Source organism: Rattus norvegicus, chromosome 1, assembly GCF_036323735.1.
Source record: "Rattus norvegicus strain BN/NHsdMcwi chromosome 1, GRCr8, whole genome shotgun sequence".
NCBI lineage: Eukaryota > Metazoa > Chordata > Mammalia > Rodentia > Muridae > Rattus > Rattus norvegicus.
The window spans coordinates 162,931,275-162,958,764 of record NC_086019.1 but is presented as its reverse complement, the minus strand read 5'-3'; the positions used below and the strand labels follow the sequence as shown (position 1 = coordinate 162,958,764).

The 27,490-nt window shown below is 50.5% G+C and overlaps 1 protein-coding gene and 2 long non-coding RNA genes across 20 annotated transcripts in view; 1 reads left to right on the top strand and 2 right to left on the bottom strand.

Annotated features, from left to right (window-relative positions):
* Positions 1–54: 54 nt before the first annotated feature.
* Positions 55–27,490, bottom strand: part of LOC120099888 (uncharacterized) — a 62,040-nt gene continuing 34,604 nt past the window's right edge. For 2 of the 18 annotated variants that reach the window (XR_005499325.2, XR_005499326.2), the window contains 4 exons: positions 12,978–13,046; positions 5,729–5,818; positions 3,168–3,256; positions 55–1,454 (listed from right to left, as the gene is read on the bottom strand). This is a non-coding gene — a long non-coding RNA (uncharacterized LOC120099888). Of the gene's footprint in view, positions 1,455–3,167; positions 3,257–3,681; positions 3,874–5,728; positions 9,887–12,977; positions 13,047–14,778; positions 14,867–27,490 lie in introns of those variants that run through there. The other 16 variants (XR_010060688.1, XR_010060691.1, XR_010060684.1 and 13 more) reach the window with 15 other exon arrangements.
* On the top strand, positions 869–24,801 carry Mogat2 (monoacylglycerol O-acyltransferase 2). Its single transcript, NM_001109436.2, has 6 exons — positions 869–988; positions 9,788–9,966; positions 20,395–20,599; positions 20,938–21,112; positions 21,656–21,855; positions 23,933–24,801. The coding sequence occupies exons 1-6, from the start codon at positions 898–900 to the stop codon at positions 24,085–24,087; spliced, it is 1,005 nt and encodes a 334-aa protein (NP_001102906.2). The 5' UTR covers positions 869–897; the 3' UTR covers positions 24,088–24,801.
* Positions 18,582–21,865, bottom strand: LOC134483760 (uncharacterized). The gene is made up of 2 exons (XR_010060698.1): positions 21,728–21,865; positions 18,582–19,483 (listed from the first exon to the last, which is right to left on the bottom strand). It is a non-coding gene; the product is annotated as an uncharacterized LOC134483760 (long non-coding RNA).

The following is a 27,490-nucleotide window of genomic DNA, read 5'->3' as shown; positions in this document are numbered from 1 at the left end:
TACCTGGAAGAGAATGGGGGACAAGAGACACGAAGAAGGACGCCAAGACAAGAGTCTGATCAAGGCGACAATTTTATTTTTCCCCAAGACTGAATTTATACCATAACATGGGTAACAGAGGGAGGGGGGACGTAAGAAACATTTACGCAGGCCAAGGACACAATATTTGTGTGGTCAGGGAATCGGCTGATGTTGACAGGATGTCAGAAAAGTCACAGGTTTGTCCTATCTATTAGTTAGCAGGATGTTGGTTTTTCAGAAAGGTTACAGGTCATCACATTGGGTATCTTAACGTGTAAGATGTTATCATATTATTATTCATTTTGACCACCAGATTTGTATTAGTCTTCTGCAGCTGGCTGGGGATTTTCCATGAACCTAGTCAAACTTAATTCTAACCATAATAATAACAACATCAACAATGGAGGGCTTCAAGGGCATCGCTCCCAACAGTTATGAATGGTAATGCAAATATCTGATATTCAGGATATCTAATATGTGACCCCTGTGAAAGGATCATTTGACAACCCCCCCCGCCCCCCGTCGTGACCCACATGTTGAGAAACACTGCCCTTGGGGTTTCATCTTCTTGCACGGTAGCTAGAGCAGATCCTCGAGGGTGGAAATAGTGGTTTGGCAGATAAGACATTGCTTAAGAGGACAGATAAGGATGAAACAGGTTTCTCTTCCGCCTTCCTTTAGCCTGGTCCCAGTAGAGGGATTCCAAGGTTTCCTCTAGGAAAAAAGATCTGGCATGGGCGGAGCAAGGGGGCCCTGGCGCTGGGTTGGGCTGGGCGGGGCAGGGTTGGGCGGAGCAGGGCTGGGCGGGACGGGGCTGGTCCCGCCCCTTCAACCTAGAGTACAGCGGGTGTGTGGAGCCTCCTGAGCCAGCTCAGCATGGTGGAATTCGCCCCCCTGTTGGTACCATGGGAGCGCAGGCTACAGACCTTCGCGGTCCTTCAGTGGGTCTTCTCCTTCCTGGCCTTGGGTAAGAGGGTAGCCACAGGCACACGGGAAGGGCAGGGCAGCCTCAGCGGAAGCACAGGATGCTTGATGGAGAGATTCAGGAAGGGTCTTTGTTGGGCTCAGGAGCTCTTCTGGGGTCTGCCAGAGCCTCGTGTGGATATGTTGGGTCTCCCATGTTTTAGGCAGACTTTACTTTTCTGGACTTTTGGGACAGTTTCCTCTAGGCTTTAACTGCAAGCTGCAGAGGGCTATGGGAGCATCCAATGTTGGTGGATGCTCGGGTGGAAGCTCTCCAGTTTACCTTTCAGAAAAGGGGAGCTGGAACTGAGGCAAGGAAAGAAGGGACGGGCCTCTGCTTCACCAGCTGTATGATGGGGATGCCAGTGTCATCCTGAGGGATCTTTGTAGATGAAATGCAGAAAGCTAAGCAGACCTGACCTGGTTCCTTAGGTGTGGCTGTATACCATTCACTCCAGCACCGCTGTGGACTGGGAAGGAAGGGTGGCAGGGAGAACAAGGGAGGGAGCCTTTTGTTACACTGGGAAAGGACTGCCACCCCAGGACTCAGATTCAGCCTGGATCCCGATACTGCTGGCTGTCAAAACATTCACAAGCTCAGTACATGCTTTAGCACAGGCGCATGCGCACGTGTATATGTGTTCCCTTAGGACCATCTCGCAATGTTTCCGCTACAAGGTTTATTCCTGCAAAGTGGTCTTTCCAGGATCACACCTCTAGCATCCACTTTAAATGGGTCTGCACCTCTATTCCAGGGTTAGTGAGCATTTTAAGTACCCCCTGGTAACAGCCAAGCAGAGGAATTGCATACTTGAAAGGCCCAGGCTGTAAACCAGGAGCCTGGCAACCGCTCCTTCCAGAGGAAGAAGGGCTGGGGGATGGGCAGAGGGCCCTGGGAGGAGATGTGGATACAGAATGTAAATGCTGGGTATAGAAAACAGGGGGCAGGCGGCTTAAGCCCAGGGATGGCTTGAGCCAAAGGGCTCTGGAGACCCAGAGCCATGTAGTTCATAGCCCCAAGCTCGAAGGGGCTAATGGACCCCGGGCTCAGCGTGCCTCCTGTGTCCTTGAAGACAGGAGTGTGTCTAACTGGGTGAATCTACCCCATCCTTGCAGCCTGTGGTACCTGCCTCGGCCTGCTCTTACATAGACCTGGCAAGACCAGGGAGTAGAGCACAGAAGTCAGGGCTCCCCTGAGCTGGAGAGGACCAACTGGAGCCATATGAGGAAAGGGTTCTCGGCTCTTTCACGGGAGAACGGGAAGTTTTACTTTACTCCCTATCCTGAGGGCAAAGGAGAACAATAGATTCAGCAGGGAAGTGACAAGGTCCAGTCAAGTGTTAAAGGTCCCTGAGCCTGCTGTGTGGGGGATGGGGAGATCAAAGGCAATCAGAGTACCCACCGGTAGTCACCAAATCAGAGCCAAGACAAGCCTGAGTGGTGTTTTGTTTTGTTTTGTTTTGTTTTGTTTTGTTTTGTTTTGTTTTGTTTTGTTTTGAGTCTAAGATCCAAAAGTGGTTGCGGTTTCTAAAAGATTAAATTTTAAACGGCCACTTAAGTGCCCCCCATAGTGCCTCTCAATTTGCATCTTGTCACAGGTACTGAAATGTCTAAAATACTTGCTGTCCTGCCTCATTTTTTATTATGATGGTGGTGGTGGTGGTTTTGGTGCTGAAGGAATGGCCTCAGTGTCTCCAAAGAATGAAGGTCTGAGCTTGATTCCCAGAACCTCTGCACAAAATGCCAGGCGTCGTGACACATGCTTGTGATCCCAGCACTGGGGAATCGGAGTCAGGAAGATTCCTAGAGCTTGCTGGGCAGCTAGCCTAGCCTTGCGGGTGATCTTCAGGCTAATGAGAGATGCTGTCTCAGAAGAAGGTGGGCAGCCTTCCTGAGGTAGATGCTCAGGGCTGTCCCCTGGCCTGCACACACATGCATACATGTGGGTGCACACACCCACCCACAGGTGAACATACACACACATGTGTCATAACAGAGGTAAGCGGAGGCAGTATGGTTAAGGGAAGCTTTGGGCTGGGACATGCTTTTGCCAGTGAAGCACGTGCTGCACAAACGTGAGGATTAGAGCTTGGATCTTGTCTTAGTCTATTGCTGTGAGCAGACACCATGATGGCAGCAATTCTTATAAAAAACAAAAAAACATTTAATTGGGGCTGGCTTACAGTTCAGAGGTTTAGTCCAATGTCATCATGGAGGGAAACATGGCAGTGTGCAGGCAGACCTGGTGCTGGAGGAGCTGAGAGTTATACACCTTGAACCAAAGGCAGCAGGAAGAGAGAGTGAGCCACTGGGCCTGGCTTGAGCATCTGAAACCTCAAAACCCACTTTCTCCAACAAGGCCACACCCACTCTAACAAGACCACACCTCCTAATAGTGCCCAGTGGGGTTGGTGGCCTGCCTATAATAGCAACACAAAGGAAGCAGAGACAAGAGGTCCCTAGAGCAAGCTGGCTAGCTAGACTAGTGCAACCAGTGAGCCCTGGATGAGAGAGAGAGAGAGAGAGAGAGAGAGACCCTGCCCCTATACCAGAGAGTCACAGAGAGATAGAAAAAGATAAAGGTTGGAGAGTGATAGAAGAACATTCCCACAGCATCCCCGAGCTGCCACACTGGCACATATGAGCATACATGCATACATGCATACATACATACATACATGCTTACAAACCACATACACTCCAAGAAAAAATACAGTGTGGGGCTGGAGAGATGGCTCAGTGGTTAAGAGCACTGACTGCTCTTCCAGAGGTCCTGAGTTCAATTCCCAGCAACCACATGGTGGCTCACAACCATCTGTAATGTGATCCGATGCCCTCTTCTGGTGTGTCTGAGGACAGCCACCGTGTGCTTATATATAATACATAAATCTTAAGAAAAGAAAAGAAAAATACAGTGTGAGTCTAAAGCCCGTTGATACCCAGTTTCCCAGGCTGGGAAGTCTGAAGGAGGAAGAAAAGACAGGGCAATCTGAACAGCTGGTTCAAGCTGGTTCGAGCTGGACATATGGGATGTGTTTTGCAAAATGGCATGGAAGTCGCTGGGAACGTCAATTAGGACCAGGCCCCAAAGGCTCAGGCCCCAAGCCAAATGCTTTCCAGATGGGCTACTCATTGCTTCTGTTCCTTCCTCTCTCACATCTCTCTTGTTGGGAGTAAGGTCCCTCAGTCTTGGTCCATACTGTTCCTACATGGTTTTGTTTTGCATTTTATATTGTTGAATGAATGAATGAATGGCATGGGTCAAGCATTGAATCCCAGGTATTACCCTGCTAGCTTGCTATGTGACCTTAGCTAGTGTGCATTATCCTCTCTGAGTCTCTAAAATGTAGGGGTTTAAGACAGGCATGGTGACACAGCCTTTGATCCCAGAACTTGGAAGGCAGAGATAGGTGCATCTCTGAGTTCAAGGCCAGCCTGGTGTACAGAGTGAGTCCTAGGACAGCCAAGGCTACGCACAGAGAAACCCTGTCTCAAAAGCAAAGCAAAACAAAACAACAAAATGTAGGGGTGTAAGAAACCTCAGGCTTAGCTGGGCATAGTGGCATTTACCTTCAATCCTAGCACTAGATCTCTGTGAGTTCGAGGCCAGCCTGGTGTGCATAGTGAGTTCTAGAACAGTCAGAGCTACATAGTGAGACCCTGTTTTCAAAAAACCAAACCAAAACAATAACAAGAGAAACTGCAAGCTTTTTTTTTCTTTTTTTTTCTTTTTTTTTTTTTTTTCTTTTTTTTCGGAGCTGGGGACTGAACCCAGGGCCTTGTGCTTGCTAGGCAAGTGCTCTGCCACTGAGCTAAATCCCCAACCCCGAAACTGCAAGCTTTTAAAGATGGGGTAAAGGAAGGAAGGAAGGAAGGAAGGAAGGAAGGAAGGAAGGGGAAGGGAAGGGAAGGAAGGAAAGAAAGAAGGAAGGGCTACCTTCCTAAATCACCAAGCAGACCCATCTGGGTTTGCTGGTAACAGGGCAGAGAAATAAGTCTGGAGACGGATGGCCAGACTTCCCTTCTAGTTGAGGGGAAGTATACTCTGTTTCTTTCCTAAACTTATTTTTTTCTGTCTGCAAAAGAAAATCATTCAAACGTCATTCGAACCTTTAAGTAAAAGACTTCCCATAATCCTTCCCTCCAGGACGCCGCTGTTTAACAGTGAATTTTTCTCCTTGAGAGAGGCCTTTTAAATGGGAGCCACTGCAGAGACTTTTGGGCTAACCCAAAAGGGAAAGGGCTGCCGCTGTCTTAGTGTTTTTGCTTTGTCGTTGTTGTTTTGTTTTTTATTTTTTTTTTATTTATTTATTTATTTATTTATTTATTTATTTATTTATTTATTTATTTTTTGGTTCTTTTTTTTTCGGAGCTGGGGACCGAACCCAGGGCCTTGCGCTTCTTAGGCAAGCGCTCTACCACTGAGCTAAATCCCTAGCCTCTTGTTTTTTTATTTTTAATGTTAAAAAATTGGGATTAGGCTGGGGAGATGGCCCAGTTGGGAATGAGCTTGCTGTGCAAGTGTGAGGAACGGAGTTGATTCCCTGTCCCCCGATGCCCGTGCCTTCCTCATACCTGTGCCCTCCTCACACCCCTGCCCTCCTCACACCCCTGCCCTCCTCACACCCCTGCCCTCCTCACGCCCCTGCCCTCCTCATGCCTGTGCCCTCCTCACGCCCCTGCCCTCCTCACGCCCCTGCCCTCATGCCTGTCCCCTCACACCAAGCTGGATATGGTAGCATACCCTGTAAGTCCAGCTCTGGGAAGTGCAGACAGGAACATTCCCACCAATCATCCTGGCTGAATCAGCAAGCACCAGGGTCTGTGAAAAACTCTCGTTTCAAAAAATAAGGGGGAGGGGTTAGGGAATTATGGCAGTGGTAGAGCACCTGCTAACAAATACAAGGCCCTTGATTAGGTCCTCGGCTCCAGAGGGGGGAAATGTGGAGGGTGATAGAGAAAGACACCTCTGACCTCTGGACTCAACATACACATGTTCACATGGGTACTGCATACCCACACAAGCATGCGTATATACATGTGCGTGTACACACACACACACACACACACACACACACACACACACAGAGGGGTGTGGGGAGGGAGAGATGAGACAGAGAGGGAGAGAGAAAATTTTTTTGCAATATGGGTTTCTCTAGGTAGGTGAGGTTTGGTGTGAATTTGCAGTGTCTTAGCCTTGATTGCAGGTACACATTACAGCAGCTGTTGCCTATTCCCAGTACAAAAAAATTTTAAGAAAAAGCATAAAAAAATAAAGTCTAAGTCAACCTCCCTCCCTCCTTGTCTCCTGCTTGGAGAATCTTTCTGTCCCTTCCAGGTGGGGAACATCTGTGCTGGCCTCTGTTCCTACTCAGGCTGGCAATGGATTACAAGCCCTGTACAACTGCCTCTGCAAATATTTAAGACAAACAGAAAGTAGCAAAGCCATAAGCCACTGGTCCTGTCTCTCCATCCATGCCTTAGAGGGGTCCAGGGAGAGAGGCAGATATCTGGAGGGACAGGTCGGCCCTCGAAGTGCTGACTGTAGCTGTCTTTTCTTTGAGTTTTCACACATTTGTCTAGGTTTGTGTAGGAATCCCCCCTCCCCCCGCCTTTCCATGCACCCTGCCGTTTTTATTTATAAATAATTTCACTGCATTTTAAAACAAATAACAAACATGAATTCAATCTATCTACTAATGGAGAAGCAAAAATGGGTTAAACACACACAATGGAACATTAGTGGAAAAGGGGAGAATTCCTATGACCCCACACTATAGTGTGCCTGGAGCAGTTAGAATCAAGGTGAGCACGGGTAGGTGCCTCCCCTGGGATAGGGAGGGGGTGGGGTGGTGCCCCCTGAGTATGGAGTTTCTGTTAGGGAAGAGTCCTGGTGACAGATGACGTCAATGGCTGAATAAGGAATGCACTTAATTGCACTGTGCACTCACAGTGGCAAGGTGACACACTGTATGTTCAGTACATTTTTCTAGAAACAAACACTTTAGAACAGGGGTGGGGAGGCAACTCAATGCAAGTGTGAGGAGCAGAGTTATGTAAACTCTGGGTGGGCATGGCAGTCGGCTAGTAATTCCAGCACTTAGAAGGCAGAGGCAGGGGATGCTGGACTGAGGTAGCTAGACTAGCGTGTACTACTGGTGGGGTCTGGGTTCAAGCGAGAATAAGGTGGGAAATGATGGGATAATGTGACGAGCAGTTGATGAAGATCCTGACATAATACGAATGCACTCCCTACACACATGTGAACACACACACACACACGCACACCTCACACACATGTGAACATACACATGAATGCCCACGACACATGAACACACATGTATAACCCCACTAATATTAACACACATGCACACCCACCACACATGAACACACACACATGCACATCCATCACATATGATCACACACATATATACCCTACATACATGTGAACATACACATATACACCCACCACATGTGAACACACAGAAATGCACACCCCTATACATGTGAACACCACACCCACCACACATGAATACACACATCATGCACATCTATCACATATGAATACACATACATGCACGCCCACTACATATGAACACACACATGCACACCCACCAGATACAAATGCAAAATCAAAGACCAACAAACCTTTATAACAATACATAAAGTGAGCTGGAGAGATGGCTCAGTGGTTAAGAGCACTGACTGCTCTTCCAGAGATCCTGAGTTCAAATCCCAGCAACCACATGGTGGCTCACAACCATCTGTAATGAGATCTGATGCCCTCTTCTGGTGTGTCTGAGGACAGCTATATCTTTTAAAAAAAATACATAAAATGCCTCAAACACAATCCTGAGAAGATAGCTTCACAGGGACAAGATTTTATCGGTCACTCATGGCTGGCCCACCAGTAGTTGGCTCATGCAGAATGAGTCTACAGCCTTTGACTTCTAAATCTTTAGGGTTCACACTGGTCAAACCCCACCCCACAACCTCACACAGCAAGTCTGTCCACCTATCTTCTCCAAGTGCTTCACAACTGTGACTGGCTTTCTTTAAGAATCTGAGGGCTCACCCAGTAGTGGTGACACACACCTTTAATCCCAGCACACAAGCAGAGTTAGGAAGATCTCTGAGTCCGAGGCGAGCCTGGTCTACAGAGTTAAGTTCTAGGGCAGGGCTACATAGAGAAACCTTGTCTCAAATAGATAGATAGATAGATAGATAGATAGATAGATAGATAGATAGATAGATAGATAGATAGGCAGGGCTACATAGAGAAACCTTGTCTCAAATAGATAGATAGATAGATAGATAGATAGATAGATAGATAGATAGATAGACAGACAGACAGACAGTTACAAAGAAAGGGTTTGAGGGCTGGGGATGTAGTTCAGTTGGTAGAGTGATTGCCTAGCATCACAAAGCCCTGGGTTGGATCCTTATAAACCAGGCTTGGTAGACACCTGTAATCCCAGTACTTGAGAAGCAGAGGCAGAAGGATTTGAGGTTCAGAGTCATCCTTAACTACACAGGAAGTTTGAGGGCAGCCTGGGATACTCGAGATCCCATTTCACAAGAAAACCAACAAAAACAAGCAAACAAAAAGAAGTCAGGGCCTGCATGTGGCTCAGTGGTGAAAGCACTTGACTAGCAGATATAGATCCGTGGGCTTGACTATGACACTGAAAGGGAAAGCATCAGTGAATGGAAGGGATGTTTAACCATGAGGGTGGGGTAGTGTCCATGGGAACGATGCTCCTGCAGATGGGAAGCTGCCCCGAGAACCCGCTGCGCCTGAGATGGGCAGGATTCACCTGCAGCAAGGGTTGCGGAACCGTAGGTAGGATAGACTTCTGCATTCATCCAGGCCCTAGCCTTGCTGTGCCCCAGCCTAACCAGACGATGTCTCCACAATAAACAAAGCAGAGTGGACCGAGTTTGGGAACACAGAAATCTGGGCTGGTTGGGGCACTGGCCATGTAAGTGGTAAGGCGTGCCAAGAACTGTAAGGGATAGCACCAGCTCACAGGGCTGATGCCAGGCTGAGCTTCGAGGCTGTGTCTTGCAGCAATCAGAAGTCTTGACGGGGCTTTAGAAAGGAGTCTGGTCTTAGCTTTGACTAAGGGGCCTGGAAAGAAGAGTGCTGCTTTTTCCTCTGGGATTTAGGTAATCAGAAGGCAGAACTTAACTCAATCCATGGCTCCATTATTCAAGCTCCTGTTGAATGCATATGGCCTTCCTGGGGATGGAAGCTGTGAAGGCTGTAGTGGCGGGGAAACGACTTTAGACTAGGCCCCAGGCCAGCGTGGCATGTCCTGGTGTCTGAGGCATGGAAGTTGGTCTTCTCTCAGTGGTGTGTGCCGGACAGGGCGGACAGGGCGGAGGCGCTGCAGGCTCAAGGTGGATGGGGGCGGTGCTGCAGGCACAGGTGGAGAGGGCACTGCAGGCCTTGCAGGGGTAGGGGGAGGCGCTGCAGTCATGGGGGTCGCTGCAGGCATGGCGGTGGGCTCTGCAGGCATGACGGTGGGCGCTGCAGGCACAGGGGAGGGGGCGCTGCAGGGGTAGGGAGGACGCGCTGTAGTCATGGGGGGTCGCTGCAGGCGTAGGGGAGGGGCGCTGCAGGAGTAGCGGGGACGCTGCCGGCGTAAGGGTGGGGGGAGCATTGCAGGCGCGGGGTAGGGGCGCAGCAGGCATGTGTGGGAAGGGCACTGCAGGTGCGGGGCGCAGTCATTCATAGAAGAGCTAAGCTGGGGTTTAACCTGCTTTCCTTGCAGCTCTAACTCTCCGGCTTCTCTCTCAGCCCAGCTCTGTATCTTCATCTTCATCGGCCTCCTATTCACGAGGTTCTGGCTCTTCTCAGTCCTATATGCCACCTGGTGGTACCTGGACTGGGACAGGCCGAGGCAGGGAGGCCGGCCCATCCAATTCTTCAGACGCATGGCCATATGGAAGTACATGAAGGATTTCTTCCCTGTCTCTGTGAGTACCAGACTTTGCGGGGGTCAAAGGGTCCCTGGACCACTTATTTCTGTGGGACCAGGAGATATGAGAAGCAGAAGGCTGGCAGGGAGGCGGGGAGGGTAGGGTGGGGGAGGCGGGGCTGGGCAAGGCCTATGGAAGAGCATAGCTTCTCTCTGGATGTGGGACTAATATGGTCACTGATGAATAAATGTGGTTCGAAGGGGATATGTGTGTCTTAAAGGAGCAAAGCCAGCTATTAGCAGTCTTAGTTCTGAGTGAGGTGACAATCAGTAGGTCTTAAGGGATCATCGGAATACTACATTGAATAGATAGGGGGACTCGAGGGTGCGACCCGAGTCACACAACAAACTCTGTTACAGGTTTAATATTTCTGCACTGGTATAGTACTGCCTGAGAGTCCATCCTGCCTTACCATGGGCAGGCTGAATGTTCCTAGGCAAGGCTTGGCCTATGCTGGCCTCAGTGTCCCTAAGCAGTGAGATATCTCCTACTGTGAGTGTCCTCAAATCCTGGCATATTTGGCTCATGGCACTTTTGGGTCATTGTGAACACGTGCATGGCCTTGGAACTTGAAGGTTGGTCCTGAGTGGAGCAGACTCGAGCTGCTTTGATGGGATCTGGGTAGACTGAACCCAAGAACCGCAGGCAGTGCCAGCTTCCTGATGGGATGAGATGGGAGTGGGATGCAGGCCAGGTGTGGGCAGTTAGAGTATGGCTTGTGAAGCTAGGCACACACAATCCTCATCTAGATCTGCCATGTATCTATTGGGGTGACCTGAGGCAGGTTGCCTAGTCTCTCTGCACTTCTGTTTGGCCACACTCAGAATAGAGATAGCTGAGCATGGTGGAATGCACCTTTAGTTCCAGCACTGGAAGGCAGAGGTAGGAAGAGCTCTACCAGCGCGGTCTATATAGTGAGTTCCAGGACAGCCAAAGCTATGAAGAGAGAGACCCTGTCTCAAAAACAAACAAACAAACAGGGGCTGGAGAGATGACTCAGTAGTTAAGAGCACTGGCTGCTCTTCCTGAGAACCGGGTGTAATTCTTAGAACCCACATGGCAGCTTACAACTGTCTATAAGTCCAATTTGAGGGACTCCGACACCCTCACACAGACATACATGCAAGCAAAACACCAATGCACATAAAATAAAAATAAAGAAATCATTAAAAAATGAGAAAGAAGCCATGAGGTGGTGGTACATGCCTTTAATCCCAGCACTCAGGAGGCAGAGGCAGAGGCAGAGGCAGAGGCAGAGGCAGAGGCAGAGGCAGAGGCAGAGGCAGAGGCAGAGGCAGAGGCAGAGGCAGAGGCAGAGGCAGAGGCAGAGGCAGAGGCAGAGGCAGAGGCAGGCAGATCTTTGAGTTCTGAGTTTGAAGTCTACAGAGTGAGTTCCAGGATAGCTAAGGATACATAGAGAAACCATGTCTTTAAAAAAACCACACACACACACACACACACACACACACAAAACAAAAAACAAAAAACAAAAACAAAAAACCAAAACGGGGCTGGAGAGATGACTCAGCAGTTAAGAGAACTGACTGCTCTTCCAGAGGTCTTGAGTTCGATTCCCAGCAACCACATGGTGGCTCACAACCATCTGTGATAGGGTCTGATGCTCTTTGTTGGTGTGTCTGAAAACAGCTATTTTCATACAAATAAAATAAGTAAATCTTTAAACAAACAAACAAACAAGATAGAGATGACACCGAATACCTTCCTGGACAGTGTCTATTCTAACAGACTGTGCAGACAAAGCCCATGGAGAACCTTACTAATAGCTGGTCTCACACCGTGTCACTGAGTCAGTAGGACACTACCTGGAACTGGACACTATGACCCTCACCCAGCCTGACTCCCCACTACCCCCATGCAGAGTCCCATACCTTTCTTCATTCCAGGACTCAAGTTCCTTGCTAGCAAAAGGGGAGCGGTGGGACCAACAGGCTCACGGAGATTAAGCAACTTGTTTGTATCATAGGACTCCAATCAAGGATCCTACCCTGTTCCTTTTTGAGAGTCCTAGGGCCCCATAAGGCTTGAGGAAGGTTGAGTGACAATGGTCATACAGGAGCCCATAACTTTCCCCTGAGCAGGGTCTCCAAAGAAAAGGGCTGGCATGAAACAGGGTGGGCTAGCAGGGACTGTCAATCCAGGGCACTGAACATTTTAGTGTTCAATGGGAGGGAGCCTGGACCAGCTTGGGTGACTCAGATGCATGAGTGCTCACTTCCACTCCTCAGATTTGTTTATTCTTCAGGGGTTCCTCCCAAGATCTCCACAGCACAGCACAGCACAGCACAGCACAGCACAGCACAGCACAGCTCAGCACAGCACAGCACAGCACAGCACAGCACAGCTCAGCACAGCACAGCTCAGCACAGCACAGCACAGCACAGCACAGCACAGCACAGCTCAGCACAGCACAGCACAGCACAGCTCAGCACAGCACAGCACAGCACAGCACAGCACAGCACAGCACAGCTCAGACAGCTCAGCTCAGCACAGCACAGCTCAGCACAGCACAGCACAGCACAGCACAGCACAGCACAGCACAGCACAGCACAGCACAGCACAGCACAGCTCAGCACAGCACAGCACAGCACAGCACAGCACAGCACAGCACAGCACAGCACAGCTCAGCACAGCACAGCACAGCACAGCACAGCACAGCTCAGACAGCTCAGCACAGCACAGCTCAGCACAGCACAGCTCAGCACAGCACAGCACAGCACAGCACAGCACAGCACAGCTCAGCACAGCACAGCTCAGCACAGCACAGCACAGCACAGCTCAGACAGCTCAGCTCAGCACAGCACAGCACAGCTCAGACAGCTCAGCTCAGCACAGCACAGCACAGCACAGCACAGCATAGCACAGCACAGCACAGCACAGCACAGCACAAGCATAGCTTGTTGGAACCCAAGAGCATGTCTAGGGCAGAGTCCCAAGTCCTCACTCCAGGGCCTCTGAACTGTGATTCTGACTCCCCTCCCCTGCCTCACCTCTCTCTAGGCCCTGTGTTGGGGAGGTCTGGGTTCTCCGGGACAGTGTGCAATCTGTGATCTGGGAACCTGTAAGAGGCATCAAAGGAAGCCTGGTTAGTTCTGGGCTCTGCTGAGTTTTGCAGATCCTGGCGCTGGCTTCTCTTTCTCTTTGTGAGGTATAGTCCTGAGCAAAACAGAGAAAAGACCTTTTTGTAAAGGGGACAGCACAGGCAGAGGCCAGTTGCTCGTCCAGAGGCCTCCTGAGCCGGAAATGGTTGTTCAGTGTGACCACAGTAAAATTTAGCCTGAGTAGTGACTGAAGAGAAGGTTCAGGTTAGTGGGGCTTCCTGGAGGCCTCCAGAAGTGACACTTTCCAGATCTGGGTAACCAAGGGCTCTAGAGGGCATCTGCCTCTGCCCACTTGGCTTTCTGGCAGCAGGGCTGACAGGGGATGTTCACCATCTTCCTGATCCTTCCACAGTCGGGGGCTGTCTGTTTTTTGCCTACCTCAGGCTCTGTGCAGAAGCACCCGCCTGGGGCAGGCAATACTGGTGATGGCCAGCAGAGGGTGAGATGCTGGTCTCATGTTGGTTTCTTGGGATGTGCCTGGTCTAAGATCGGAGTGACCAGGAGTGGGCTGTAGCTTGCAGACTATCTTTTCCGCCGACCTCGCAGGGTACTGTGTCGTCTCTCCCTTCTAGGCTCTTTTCTTTTCCAGCTCTGCTGCACCCCACCCCACCCCCCAAGCCTTTGCACTCCCCATCCAACAAAGTGTTCTTCTGATGGCTTTCACGTTTTGCTTGTTACCATGATTTTGCAAACTAGCTCCCAGGGGTGAAAATATCAAACAAAATCAGAACACTGCACCTTTACTGATTCTCTAAGACCTAGCGGTGGGGTGTCAGGCAGTTCTCGGAGAGGGAGCAGTCCTCACCACATGTGAAAGGTGGGCCCAGGAGCTGGGTGTCCCTGTGGAGATTTCATCACCCAGAATAAACACTGTCTACACAGGCCAAGATCTTAGGCAGGACCAAGTTCTGTGGCCAGGACCCTGACCTGGGGTCAGGAATTCCTGGACACGTCACACAGATCATTGTCTGAGTCAGCTTGGAGGGATGTGGACCACCTCTCACCCCACTGCTGTCCCTCCCAGCCAGTAGCTTCCAGCAGCCTTTCTCAATCCCTAATGACAACCGTGGCTAGATAAGCCCTCGTTTCTGACTGTTCTCACCCTGGCAACTACCTACTATGTGCCAGCCCCGTTGCCTTCAGCTGTGACAACCAAATGTCCATAGACAGGGGTAGGAGATGGCAAATGTGCTCCCCTTAGTGAGGACCACTGCTCCAGAACCTGTGTTCTGGGTCCTAAACTCCCCCCTCTGACTCATTCCTCCTTCCCTCTACCATAAGTGCAACCATGAGCCTTTCTTTTTCTGCACTCCACTTGCTCCACAGTGCACCCTTCTTTGGGACAAAACTCACTTTTGCAATGGCCTGCAAGCTCCTGCAACCTAAGCCCTTACCCATCCCCTCTTTTCTCTCTAGCCATCCCAGTTCCCCAGGTCACCAGTGCAGGGGGCCTGACTGGAGCACACCCCCACTTCATTAACTCCCACAGCCATTCACACAGCATCTGGGAGGGCTTTGCGTTTGGAGCTAGGGTGCCCAGGCTTAGCCCAGCTCCGCTCCCTCAGTAGCTGTGTGAGCCAAAGAAGGGCCATGCGTCTCAGTTTCCTCCTCTGTACAACGGGGCACGAATACCAACATTGCTCTCCGGGGTGACAGTGAAGGACAAAGTGGGTAGGTGTGTGTACCATACCTGGCACAAAGTCAGTGCTGGGAATGTTTGTCCAATCCAACACTCTTTTCAGCTCCCAGGGCCTCGTGTGGGCATAATGTCTTCAACTCTGTAATGGTCTCAGGGGTAAAACTTAAAATATTTTTTGGGCCATAAGAAATACACCCTCGGTGAGAATTGTGGGTTGTATGTTGATTTCAAGATGGTAATGGGAGAATAGAAATGAGGGACAGATCCGTAAATGGCCGAGAACCCCAGTCAAACGACCTCATGGAGTGGCAGGAAGGAGGGGCAGAGAATTTAACTGAGACTCTGGGGAGGCCAAACCCACACCCAGGGCTGTTTCAAGGGCAGATAGGATAGCCTTTTCTTCATCCACTCATCTGGCTGAGCTGGAGGATACAGGGAAGTTGCTCCAGACCCTGCTTACACACACGTGCCTACCCAACCGGCTACAAATGCATGCACACACATGCATGCACACACATGCATGCACACTTGCATACATTCACACACACACAAGGAATAGGCACTCACCCACAAGACCAGCACCAGATCTGGGAAGTCCTGTTTTCCTGCCAAGTAATCTAGGTGCACAAGTAGGTCATGAACCGCTTTCCCCGTATGGAAATATCGGTCCACTTGCCCTGGAGTGCTTGAGTAAGCTTGAGGAGGAAACCTGGACTCCTAGGTTTTACAAAGTTGACTAGAAAGTTCTAAAGCTAATCCTGAGTGTTCTGTGTCCTGAAGCAAAGGCTTTCTGGCTCCTTCCTATGCTCTCTGCAAGAGATGGCAGGTCTCAGATCCAAGTGACCTCCGTGGTTCTTGGCAGTTCTCTTATCGCCTCTGCACTCCGCTTGCTCACTTGTGCAATGGGCTATCACCCTGCAGCCAGCCCCTAGGGCCCAGGTAAATGTTACAAGCTAGTGGAGTGGGTGCTTTGTGTACCTAAAAGAGCCAAGAGCACAGTGGACCCTGGAGCACGTGAGCCAGAGAAGGGTTTGAGAAGGCACAGGGCATATGCGCAAAGACCGGACTGAGCTAGTGTGATAGAGCACTGTACAACACTGGGGTCTTCTGTGCAGGCACAGAGGAGGGTCTTACGATTAAGTGTAGTATTTTAGGACTTCCCTTCAGAACTGAAAACATGTTCACACATATCCAGGGCCATGTTGTTCATAACAGCCAATGAAAGATGAACTCAAGTGTTCCTCAGCTGATAAACCAACTAACTGTCCACATAGTGGAATATTACTTGCTCATAAAAATGGAGTGAAGTACGATCCACGACATGGACTGAAAGAGACCTAGATTCCTCAGACTCATGCCAGTAAGTCCAAGAATCCAGTTACGAAGGTCATATGCGTGCAGCTTCCTGTATGCACTCTGTCTCGAGCAGGCAAACCCCGGAGAGATAGACAACAGATTGGCAGTTACCAGGGCTGCCAAGAAAGGAATGAGTCACGATGGATGTGGACTTCCTTCTGGAGCCTGAAGTGTGCTCTGGAGTCAGTGGTGAGACTCCACTTGACTCAACCATAGACTTTCAAAGACTGGGTCTTATGGTAGACAGGTGACGCTAATAAAAAATGAGGTATTCCAGAGCCTAGCAACCTGGCCGATGCCTCCTCTCAATCCTGCTGCCCAGTGCCAGGCCCAGCCCGGATTTCTCCAGACACCTACCACCTTGCTTGGCCACCCTCCCCTACTCTAACAGAACTGAGGGGGCTGCAGAGAGACCGGTGTACTTCTCCTTCTTCTTCCTTGGCCTCCTGGGAGCCTGTAACAAGCCTGTCAGCGAAGCATCATTACCACTGTCCTGTTAACAACTGAGGCCAGGGTCTGGCCCGATCCTGAGATGAGCTTCTAGACTCTTAGCTTAGGGTGCTGTCTCTTGCAGTGGAATCCAGGTGATGTGTGAGGACAGGATTGGGGTCGAAGATGCCACCTTTCTGAGGAAGCCACATCAGCCTCTTCCACTGGCTTCTTTCCATCTTTCCCTCAGTCTACTCTTCCCAAGACATCTCCTCTGTCCCATGTCCTGTCGTATTATGGAGACAGGATGCATAGGAGACACAGCCTCCAGTCTTCACAGGAAACAGTGGCTGGTTAGCACAGAAGGTGCCAGTAGGAACCACCTGTCAATGGGTCATGCTGTCAATACATATGCAGATGTCAGTTCACAGGGTCCCCAATGCTCACCAGGATATTTCTCTCTACACAAACGCTTCACTGTTGAGGGGCACAATTATTCACTTGCTCATTTGTTTATTTAAAGTAGTAATGTGTTCTTGTTCAAAATTCAAGAGGACAAAAAAGCAGGTATACAAAGATTCCATCCTAGGGCTGGGGAAAGGCTCCAGCAGTAAAGCCCTTGCCACACAAGCCTGAAGACCTGGATTTGATGCCCAGTACTAATGTAAAACTGCCAGGTATAGTGGTCACCTGTAATCCCATCACTGGGGTGGCAGAGACAGGGAGGATCCCCAGGGTTCATTGGCTAGATAGTCTGGCCAAATGAGAGACAATGTCTCAAAGGAAGGAGGTGACATTTCTGAAGATGACACCTGAGATTGTCCTCTGGCCTAGACACACACACACACACACACACACACACACACACACACACACACGCACCAGTCAGTCATCTTTGACCATCAGTGTTTGGTGCAGCCATTTCTCTCTCTCTCTCTCTCTCTCTCTCTCTCTCTCTCTCTCTCTCTCTCACACACACACACACACACACACACACACACACACGGCAGACAACTCTGACCACCATGCTCAGTCACCATGTCCTGCACACCCTGTCCTGCTCCTTGCTGTCCACCTAACAAACCGTCTCAGCTTGTTTCATAATCCTCTGTAGCTGTAGTTGTCCTTATGTGCCTCATTCCCAGTCTGTCCAGACAAGCCCTGTTGGTGGACATCTGTGTGGGGGACAAGTTTCTGATATTAACCAAAACTGATGCTTCCACTGATGGCGTTGCTCAGATGGCAGTTGACCAAAGGGCAAACAACTCTGTAGGCTAAATTCCTCAGCAGTGGAGCCCCTGGGATGAAAGCTCCCTTCTCTTTTGTTTTGCACTCAAAAATTTCCATTTGTTTTCACAGAAGGGCAGAATCTAAATAGTAAGTGTTCCCAGATAAGGAGCAAAGAATGACCACAACTGGTGGGGTCCTGCTAAGGCCCCTCTCTCAGTGACAATAGGCAGAGCTCTGGTCCCACTAGGGTTTCCACCATCTCCTAGGTCCCCTAGGGGAAGGGGCAGGACCTTGTCTGGGATAGCAATAGCCCCTCTGCCTGTGGCTCCTGAAATCCTTCTTGCATGGGCCAGTGGTACTCTGGAGGGTTTGGGGGGACCCAGTGTCATAAGGGCTTTTCATAGGTCAAGTGAAGATCAAGGGCAGGAGAACTGGAAGCTCTAAAGCCTGGATGGGCAGACAGACTCACGCCCTGTTTTTATTCACAAGCTGCTAAGGTCAACTACCAGACCTCTGTGGCCCCAGAGGCAGCAAGAAGAATCCTCAGGGAAGCTGCTACTGTGTGTGCGTTTCAGCTTGCTGACAGGATGGCTGCTCACCTGGCAAAGCTTAGTCTGCGAAAAGTGCTGCCTCTCTCCCAGGGGGTGCAAAGTCCCTGGTGCCAGTCCCACCAGGAGGCCTTCTGCCCAGGATCAGCCAGGGGACTGTGGGCTGCTCTTTACTCCCATGGCTGTGGCTCCCAGAGCACAGGGCACTGAGGAGGGGAAAACAGGTTCCTGACAGAGTGAGACAGGACTGCTCCCACCTATAACATGGTCTCCAGCAGTGACCTTTGAATGTAGATACCACCCAGGCAGAGCAGTGTGTGTGTGTGTGTGTGTGTGTGTGTGTGTGTGTGTGTGTGTGTGTGTGTGTACGCCTGCCTGTGTGTCTGTGCATGTCATGGCCTACCAGTGGAGATCAGAGAACAAGTCAGTCCTTGCCTTCCCCCTATTTTGTGACAGGGTCTCTGTTGTTTCCTCCCCGTACTTTCTTTTGTCTTTTGAGTGAGGTTAAAATGGGGTGATGCCCGCATGGTGGTGCCCCCATGTGGCCCTCATATCCTTTGCCTAATTAATTAATTAATTAATTTTGGTTATTTCATTTATTTACATTTCAAATGTTATCCCCCTTCCTGGTTTCCCCTCTGCAAATTCCCTATCCCATCCCCACCCCAGCTTCTATGAGGGAGCTCCCCCACCCATCTACCCACTTACTTCTGCCTTACCACCCTAGCATTCCCCTATGCATGGAGCCTCCACAGGACCAAGGGCCTCCCCTCTCATTGGTGCCAGCTAAGGCCATCCTCTGCTACATATGCAGCTGGAGCCATGGGTCCCTCCATGTGTACTCTTTGGTTGATGGTTTAGTCCCTGGGAGCTCTGGAGGGTCTGGTTGGTTGATATTGTTGTTCTTCCTATGGGGTTGCAAACCCCTTAAGCTCCTTCACTTCTTCCCCTAATTCCTCCTTGGGGTCCTCTGCTTAGTCCAGTGATTGGCTGCTTGCATCCAAATCTGTATTGGACAGGCTCTGGCACAGCCTCTCAGGGGACAGCTATACCAGGCTCCTGTCAGCAAGCGCTTCTTCACATCGGCAATAGTGTCTGGATTTGGTGTCTGCAAATGGGATGGATCCCCAGGTAGGGCAGTCTCTGGATGACCTTTCCTTCAGTCTCTGCTCCATTCTTTGTACCTGCACTTCCTTTAGACAGGAAAAATTCTGTGTTAATATTTTTGAGATGGGTGGGTGGGCCCAGGGTGGGCCCATCCCTCAACCGGGGACCATGCCTAACCTCTGGATACGTCTCTATAGGTTCTCCCTCCCCTTTGTTGTATCATCCCTGTTGGGTCCTGGGAGTCGCTTGCTTTCCTGGCATCTGGGACTTTTGTCTTAGTTACTTTTCTAGTGCTATGAAGAGACTCCATGGCCAAGGCAACATAAAAGGAAATATTTAACTAGGGGCCTGCTCAGTTTCAGAGAGTTAGTTCATGGTCATCATGACAGGAGGCATAATGGCAAGCAGGAAGGCATGGTGCTTGAGCAATAGCTGAGGGTATATTCACAAATTAGAGGCAGAGAGAAAGCCAGACTGGGCCTGATGTGGGTTTTTAAAATCTCAAAGCTCGCTTCCAGTGACATACTCCTCCAACAAGGCCATGCCTCTTAATCCTTCCCTAAACAGTTCCATGGACTGTGGACCAAGCATTGAAATATATAACCCTATAGGAGCTATTCCCATTCAAGCCATCAACTATAGATCAAACATTGAAATATATAAGCCTATAGGAGCTATTCCAGTTCAAAACATCATGGCTTTTACCCAGTAACCAGGAATTCCGATGTCTTTCTGCTTGAGCCTGTCAGCAGAAGGGACAGGGCCTTCCTGGGACAAGGCCAAATGTTCCAGGTTCATCCATAGGCATCAGGTGAACAATTTGCCCAAAGCCAGCACCCAGTCTGTGGGCACCCATATGTTGCCCACTGTCCTACACAGCCCCTATCTCTGTGGAAGCATCCAGTGTACTTAGGATTATGAACATCCTGAGACTCAGAGTCCCAGACTGACACGAGCCAGGACCTGCTGTTCATCACCAGTTTGCTGTCTCTTGCAGTTGGTCAAGACAGCTGAGCTGGACCCTTCCCGGAACTACATCGCAGGCTTTCACCCCCATGGAGTCCTGGCGGCCGGAGCCTTTCTTAACCTGTGCACTGAAAGCACAGGCTTTACCTCGCTCTTCCCAGGCATTCGCTCCTATCTGATGATGCTGACTGTGTGGTTCCGGGCCCCCATCTTCCGAGATTACATCATGTCTGGGGGTGAGTCTCTTTACCCAGCCCCAGGTAGCTCAGGAAGAGGCTGGATGGATAGGGAGATCTGAGAGAAGGCGGTCAATAGCTCTGTGTTTCTTCCAAGTACTTGGTCAGTGATAGCAGAGGCTAGACCCAAAGAACAACATCCTGCATTGCTGTTCTGGGAAAGCCCATGAGGCGGTGGGAGAAAGAAGAGAATGCAGAGATCCCAGGTGGTGCAAGGCGTTGTTTGGGGGAATCATGGCTTCTGTGGACATTGTGATGGTCTTTCTTGGGCTGCACCCATCTTCACAGTCCTGCCGCCTTCACCCAGTAGTAGCTGACCCACCTTTCTCTCTCTCCAGGGCTGGTCTCGTCAGAAAAGGTGAGTGCTGATCACATTCTGAGCAGAAAGGGCGGCGGGAACTTGCTAGCCATCATCGTTGGGGGCGCACAGGAAGCACTGGATGCCAGGCCCGGAGCCTACAGGCTGCTGCTGAAGAATCGCAAGGGCTTCATCAGGCTCGCCCTGACACATGGGTATGGAACTCTGGAGCCAACCCTGTAGGTCCACCGTAGGCTTGTATTGTGTTGGGGAGACAGCAAAGCTGACTGTAGCTTCTATTTGGCAAGGAGACCCTCGGGCACACGACGAAGATTGGTATCTTAAGTTGGTATCTCACAGCCAAGTTTCTAGATACGTTTCCCTAGAGGAGCCTGGGGGAACTGGTGGAGCTAGGTGAGAAGGGATGTGTTCCCTATCGCTGTTATGACCTCGCAGACCAGCAGGAATCTGGAAGAATGAGATTGGGACCTTACCTGTGGAGCTGCTCTCCCACATGGGGAGCATCTGAGGAAGTTGAGCCAATTGGCGTGAGAAGGAGATTTTTCTAGATAAGAAGTAAAAATGTTCTAGAACATTCTGGTCTACCCATCATGGTAGCCATGAAAGAGACTGGGAGCCTGAGAAGGGCCTCTGAAGGTCAGAGAGGGGTCAAGGCGGCAGGTCTGCTTCAGTTTCTAGCTGTTTTCCACCCATGCCTTCCTGGGTCCTTCCATCTGTCCTCTCCTGTGTCCCTCTAGGGCAGCTCTTGTGCCGATCTTCTCCTTTGGGGAGAACAACCTGTTTAACCAAGTTGAGAACACCCCTGGCACCTGGCTGCGCTGGATCCAGAACTGGCTGCAGAAGATCATGGGCATCTCCCTTCCGCTCTTCCATGGCAGAGGTGTCTTCCAGTACAGCTTTGGCCTCGTGCCCTTCCGCCAGCCCATCACCACCGTAGGTAAGCTGAGATCCAGACTGGGCAGGGCAGGCTGCAGGAACAGGGCATGAGCTAGATGCTACAAGGGAACTGGAGGATGGGCGAGATATGCTCCCATCCCACAGTCTAGACAGGGATGTCCACCACCACAGAGATAACCCTACCGGAAGGCAGCCTGGGATAAGAGCTGAACAGACACAAAGGGTCTGCTGGCTCAGTACCTATCCTCAAAGGGAGGTTCTAATGGCTGAGAACTCATTCTCAAGAAGAGAGGGCAGGGGACCTGTCACATGTCAGATATTACACTCGTCATTTACCATATGGAAGCTTGGTTTGTCCTAGTAACCTTTAAAGGACTATTCTCTCCATTTCATTGGTGTAAACTGAGGCTCAAAGAAGTAAAATGACTTCCAAAAGCTCGCATTGCCTTTGAGGGACAGAACTAAGGTTGTTAACTGGGATCTATCTGACCTTTTGTCAGAGAAGGATGCTTTAATTGTGATCCGGGGCTGGGGAGAAGGCTCAGTGTTTGCTGAGCGAGCATGATTTTGCAATTTGACCCCCACTCCCCCAGTGCCCATATGAAAGCTGGACACAAGGCATGGTGGTGGGCATCTGTAATCCTAGGCTGGGGGGACCAAAATAGAATCTTTATGGCTTGGTGGCTGACAGTCTGCCAGTGGGCAAGCTCCAGATTTAGTGAGAGACCTTGTCTCAAAACATAGGATGAAGTATGACTGACCTCTGGGCTTCGCTATGCTCACACATGCATGTGACTACAGATACAGGTACCAGAAGGAGAGTTTTAAAAATGCATGTGCCAACTAATAATAAAGTTTGAATAGACTCTGGGGGCTCTTTCTGTAAGAAATGAACAGCTTTGGTGTACAGACTTAACAGTTTTTTTTTTTCAGCTGTTTGCATGCCTCTTTTGTTTTCTTCTTGGATTCTCACTCTGGCATTTATAAAGAGAACTCCATTCGTTTCAACTCCGCCTATCCACCCATCTGTTTACCCGTTCATCTGTCCATCCACCCATCCACCCGTTTGTTAGTGGAGCACAGATTTGGCAGTCCTTACATCGTGGGCATTACTGCTTGTATGGCAACATCCTCACTTATTTGGATGTTGCTGCTGCTGCTGCTGCTGCTGCTGCTGCTGCTGCTGCTGCTGCTGCTGCTGCTGCTGCTGCTGGCTCCAGAGATAGTTCCAGGAGGAGAAAGCCCTGCTTTCCCAGTCAGGCAGATAGAGGTTTTTCTAGAGTCTTCCAGATCCCTCCCTATGACTAGGGAACATCACACACCAGGGCACATGCCAGTGAAGGAAGAAGGGTTGCCTGGCCTGTGGCCCCTCACTTCCATTCTAGAAGTGCAGGCCCCTCTGGGGGTGACATGTGCACCCTGGAGGTGACGTGTGCACCCTGGAGGTGATGTGTGAACTGAGTACTGCTTCCACCTGGTTACTCGGATCAGTTACTTAACTTTCCTGAACCCCATTGCCACATTGATTAAGTGGAATAATGACAGGGTTTGTCTGCCTGGGATTAAGGGAGAGAATGTATGAAAAGAACAGGCGTATCACCCAGCACTGAAAGCTGGCTGTTGGTATACTAAGAGTCTGGGAGTGAACTGTTCAAAAACCTTGGGATTCAGTACCTGATGGCTGGGGAGACAGCTTGGTTGATAAAGTGCAAGGAGACCTGAGTTTGAAACCCTAGTACCTATGAAAAAAGCCCGGTGCAGTGGCACATGCTTTTAATCCCAACACAGAAGGATCCCTGGGGTTTACTAGATGGCCAGTCTAGCTTAATTAATTAATTAATTAGTTTCAGGCCAATGAAAGACTTGTGTGTCCATAAGTATGGTTGATGGCATCTGAAGAACAATACTGGAGATTAGCTTCTGGCTTCCATGTGTGTAAACATCACGAACTTACACACACACACACACACACACACACACACACACACACGGTGAGGGAAAGTGGGGGGGTATCTGAAATTGGGGAGGAGAGGATGATAGTGAGACACTTTGTAGGATGACCTGTTCCCAGGGCCCCTGGGCTCATTTGGGTCATTGTCCTCCTCTGTCCCTTGCAGTGGGGAAGCCCATCGAGGTGCAGATGATACCACATCCCTCGGAGGAGGAGGTGAACCGGCTTCACCAGCTCTATATCAAGGAGCTATGCAAGCTCTTTGAGGAGCACAAACTCAAGTTCAACGTCCCTGAGGACCAGCATCTGGAGTTCTGCTAAGTGTCTCCAGCCGGAAGACAGCTGCATCTGAGCGCCTGCAGGAGTGCTGGGATGAGAGGGATTTCCACAGCCACCAGGAACTCCTAGGAGCCCAGCCACAGCTGGCAAGATGGAGGCAGTTCCTAACCCTGGGATTCGTCCCTGCAGCCAAAGCTCTGAGCTCTCCCTGTCCTTGGTCTGCACATCTGTAGAATGGGGGGGAAAGCAGGCAGAGAGCAATTCCTGAGGTCTCTCTCCACAGTTGTAATGTCATTCAAACATGACCAAAGGACAGCCATGGAGAAAGAGAACAAAATTGTTCTTTACCTACCCTTGAGGGACAGTGCAAGAGGAGCCAGCACCCCAGGCCTCTCTGTACATGCCCCCTGGATGCCTCTTCTTACCCTCTGAGCTGGAGAGGGGAAGCCATATATGCCCTGGCACCCACTCTATGTTTCTTCCAGATTCTGAGTCCTCTGAGCTATGACATGAAGGAGCCCAGAGACAGTTAAGGAGGACAGAGCTCACTGACTATGACCGAGGTTAGATCTCCTTCCCATGTCCTGAGCCTCGGTTTCCTCAGCCTTAATGACCTGGGAGCCACACCTCTCACATCACAGAGGCTCCCCCAGGGAGCCTCTTACTCATGCTTTCTAGTGAACTCTAGCCTCTGTCTTGGCACAAAAGGGCAGTGCTGTACATGTTGCTTCAATAAATAAAAGGAGTCTGTCGTAACTCCCTTCTCTTTCTTTCTCCAAACCAATGGGGCTGATTGGAACCTCAGCTTGAGCCCTCAGCCTCGTCACGTGGGCCCAACTCACCTCCTCAGATCTGGGTCAGATCGGGTCTTAGAAGACCATGCCATCTTGGGCTGTGGTGGCACATGCCTTTAATCTCAGCACTTGGGAAGCTGAGATAGAGAGGAATCTATGAGTTCAAGGCCAGCCTGGTCAGTGCTACAAAGAGAAACCCAGTGTCAAAAACCAAACCAAACCAACCACCCAAACAACAACAACAAAAATCCAACATGTCAGTCTGTCTTTCCATCCTGGGGGCTGTGTGTCTCCAGATGGGATAGATACTCTGGCCAGGAGAATGCTGGGTTCCTGAATTGGAGATGCTACAACAGCAGTACGAGCACAGGGCGTGGCTGGGTTGAAGGAGTGCCTGACTGCTGATCGTCTCTAATGGGGAGCAGATCCCTCCCCAGTAGGAACAGTTTCTACAGGCCCTGGAGAAGTACACATTGGATCCTAGTCCTGGCCCCATCTATCTTCAGTGAAACCCTCTAACCCTGTTTTAGGGTCTGACATAGGATCACAATATTTCACTGTAGTGTCCCAAGTAGTTCCCAAGTCATGGAGTTATACCATGGCCTTCGTGGAATCCTGCACAGTACATAGAAATTACTGGACCTGGTTCAGGCACTTGGGGTTCAGATGGGATAGTGTGGGACAAGAACCAAGCAGGGTATGGTGGCACATGTCTGTCTTGAATCCCAACACTCGAGAGGTAGAGGCAGGTGGATCTCTGTGAGTTCGAGGCCAGCCTGGTCTACAGAGTGAATTCCAGGACAACCAGGGCTATGTAGAGAGAGTCTGTCAAAATAAAATAATAACACCAGAAGGAGAAGGCAGGGGATCGGAGAAGTGAGTGCTGTCTTCCATCTCAGGGAAGATTTGGAGGCAGCGGTGGTGGACAGGGCCTTAAAGGGCAACATGGAAAGGATGGTGGCCGTTAGAGGGGGTCATAACAGTTCTCTACCACTGAGTTAGAGCTACCGAAGAGCTGAAAGCAGGAGGAATTGTGTACCTCAGTTCTGAGTTGCCTCAGCTGCTGCAGCTGCATGGAATGTGTGGGTCATGTGAGGCTGGGGTGGCTGTACACGCTGTCACAGCAGGGCACAGAGCCCAGCTTTCTCCTGACAGCCTCTTTAGTGCTCTGTAATGGCTGGATTCCAAAGGAGTGGGAGTCCAGGGCTACACAGCGTGCAGTGTCAACTCAGTCACTCCCTCTGCACCTAAATGGTCGCAAGGCCAGGAGAGGAGGGCTGCTACATCGCAGAAGGCTCTGAAGAGCGCTGGTGGCCACCTTTGTAAACTGTACCAAAATTTTAAAAGTAAAAGCCTGTGGCAGAATCCCCGCCCCACCCCCACCCATCTCATGGCCGTAATAAAGCTATTGCATCTCAAGGGGCCCAGTCAGCCTGGCCTAGCTGGCCTGTCTCCATTTCCCCCTCTGACACCACTGTCTCTGCTCAGAAGCCTTCCATGGCCCTCCATCGTGCCAGGTCAATCTTGCTCTCAGTGGGGAACCACAGGACAGTCTGAGATGGGAGTGCTAAAGGAACAACTTCTTGAGGTACCTACAGGTTTGGGAATCCACAATGTGTGGTGCTGTGAGCCACAGTTATCGCATCAGACACTCCCGCCACCCAGGGACAACAGAAGAGCAAAGGGAGGCATCGAGTCCCAGTGCCCAGCTAAATGTGCCCAGGACTCATCCTCTGACAAGGACACAGGCAGCCCAGGGACTTGTTTGATAAGAGCAGGAATGTGTTCTCCCTCTGCGCTTCCTTCTTCCCTTCAACTTCCTGCTGAGTCCTGGTGCTCAAGTCCAGGGGAAGCTGAAGGGACATGGGGCCTGGGGCTGAAACTAGGCAGGTGGGCTGGAGCCTGGATGCAGGGCTGAGGCTGTTGAGCAGAGCTTGGGCAGATCTGTAGAAGACAGATGATGTCTGCCCTGAATCCTAGGGTCAGCTCGCTGTTCACCATGGCCTCCTGTCCTGCTCTGGTCCTTGGTGTTTATCTTAGTCCTTAGCCCTAAGCTTCTGTCATAGTGACACCATGACCACACTCAGGTCACCTCTGTGATCTTGCCCAAGTTGTTCCTCGGAACATTTCCCTTCCACCACCTTCCTGTTGCCTAATACTTCCTCTTCATCCTCCAGCATGATTCATCTAATCCAGGAAGCTTCCCCGGCCTGGGGGTGAGCAGTGCATCCTTCGGCTTCCCCAGGCTGGGCTTCCCTTTTTCAACCGCAGTTCTCAGCAGCCTGGTGTTCACTGGGCACCACTGACAGGACCTGATGGACCCTCTCAAATAAAACCCAAAGTCCATAAACCCCTGGTCCTTTTCAGTGCTTGGGATGATGTGTATCTCTCTTCCCTTTGGCTTTCCAGGCCCCTTTTCATCTGCCCTTAGTCCTGACTAGCCTCACCTTAACCTTTGCACCCTGTGCTGCACCTCAGGCCACACCCCTGCTGCGCTCATTCCAACTTAGGCTCCTTCTGTCCCTTCAGGATACTCTTTGTCTTTGATCCAGTCAGTGTCACTTACTCCAAGTCACTCCTGTGTCATATCCCTGTCTACTCTGCCTTCTTCCCTGAGTCAGGGTAGACATTTAGTCTATCCTTAAGCAGAA

Bases quoted from the DNA above. Each gene is read 5' to 3' on its own strand.
- Mogat2 (NM_001109436.2), top strand. From the start codon at position 898: ATGGTGGAATTCGCCCCCCTGTTGGTACCATGGGAGCGCAGGCTACAG. The intron at 21,113-21,655 runs GTATGGAACTCT...GTGTCCCTCTAG, and splicing joins AGGCTCGCCCTGACACATGG to GGCAGCTCTTGTGCCGATCT. The intron at 21,856-23,932 runs GTAAGCTGAGAT...TGTCCCTTGCAG, and splicing joins CCAGCCCATCACCACCGTAG to TGGGGAAGCCCATCGAGGTG.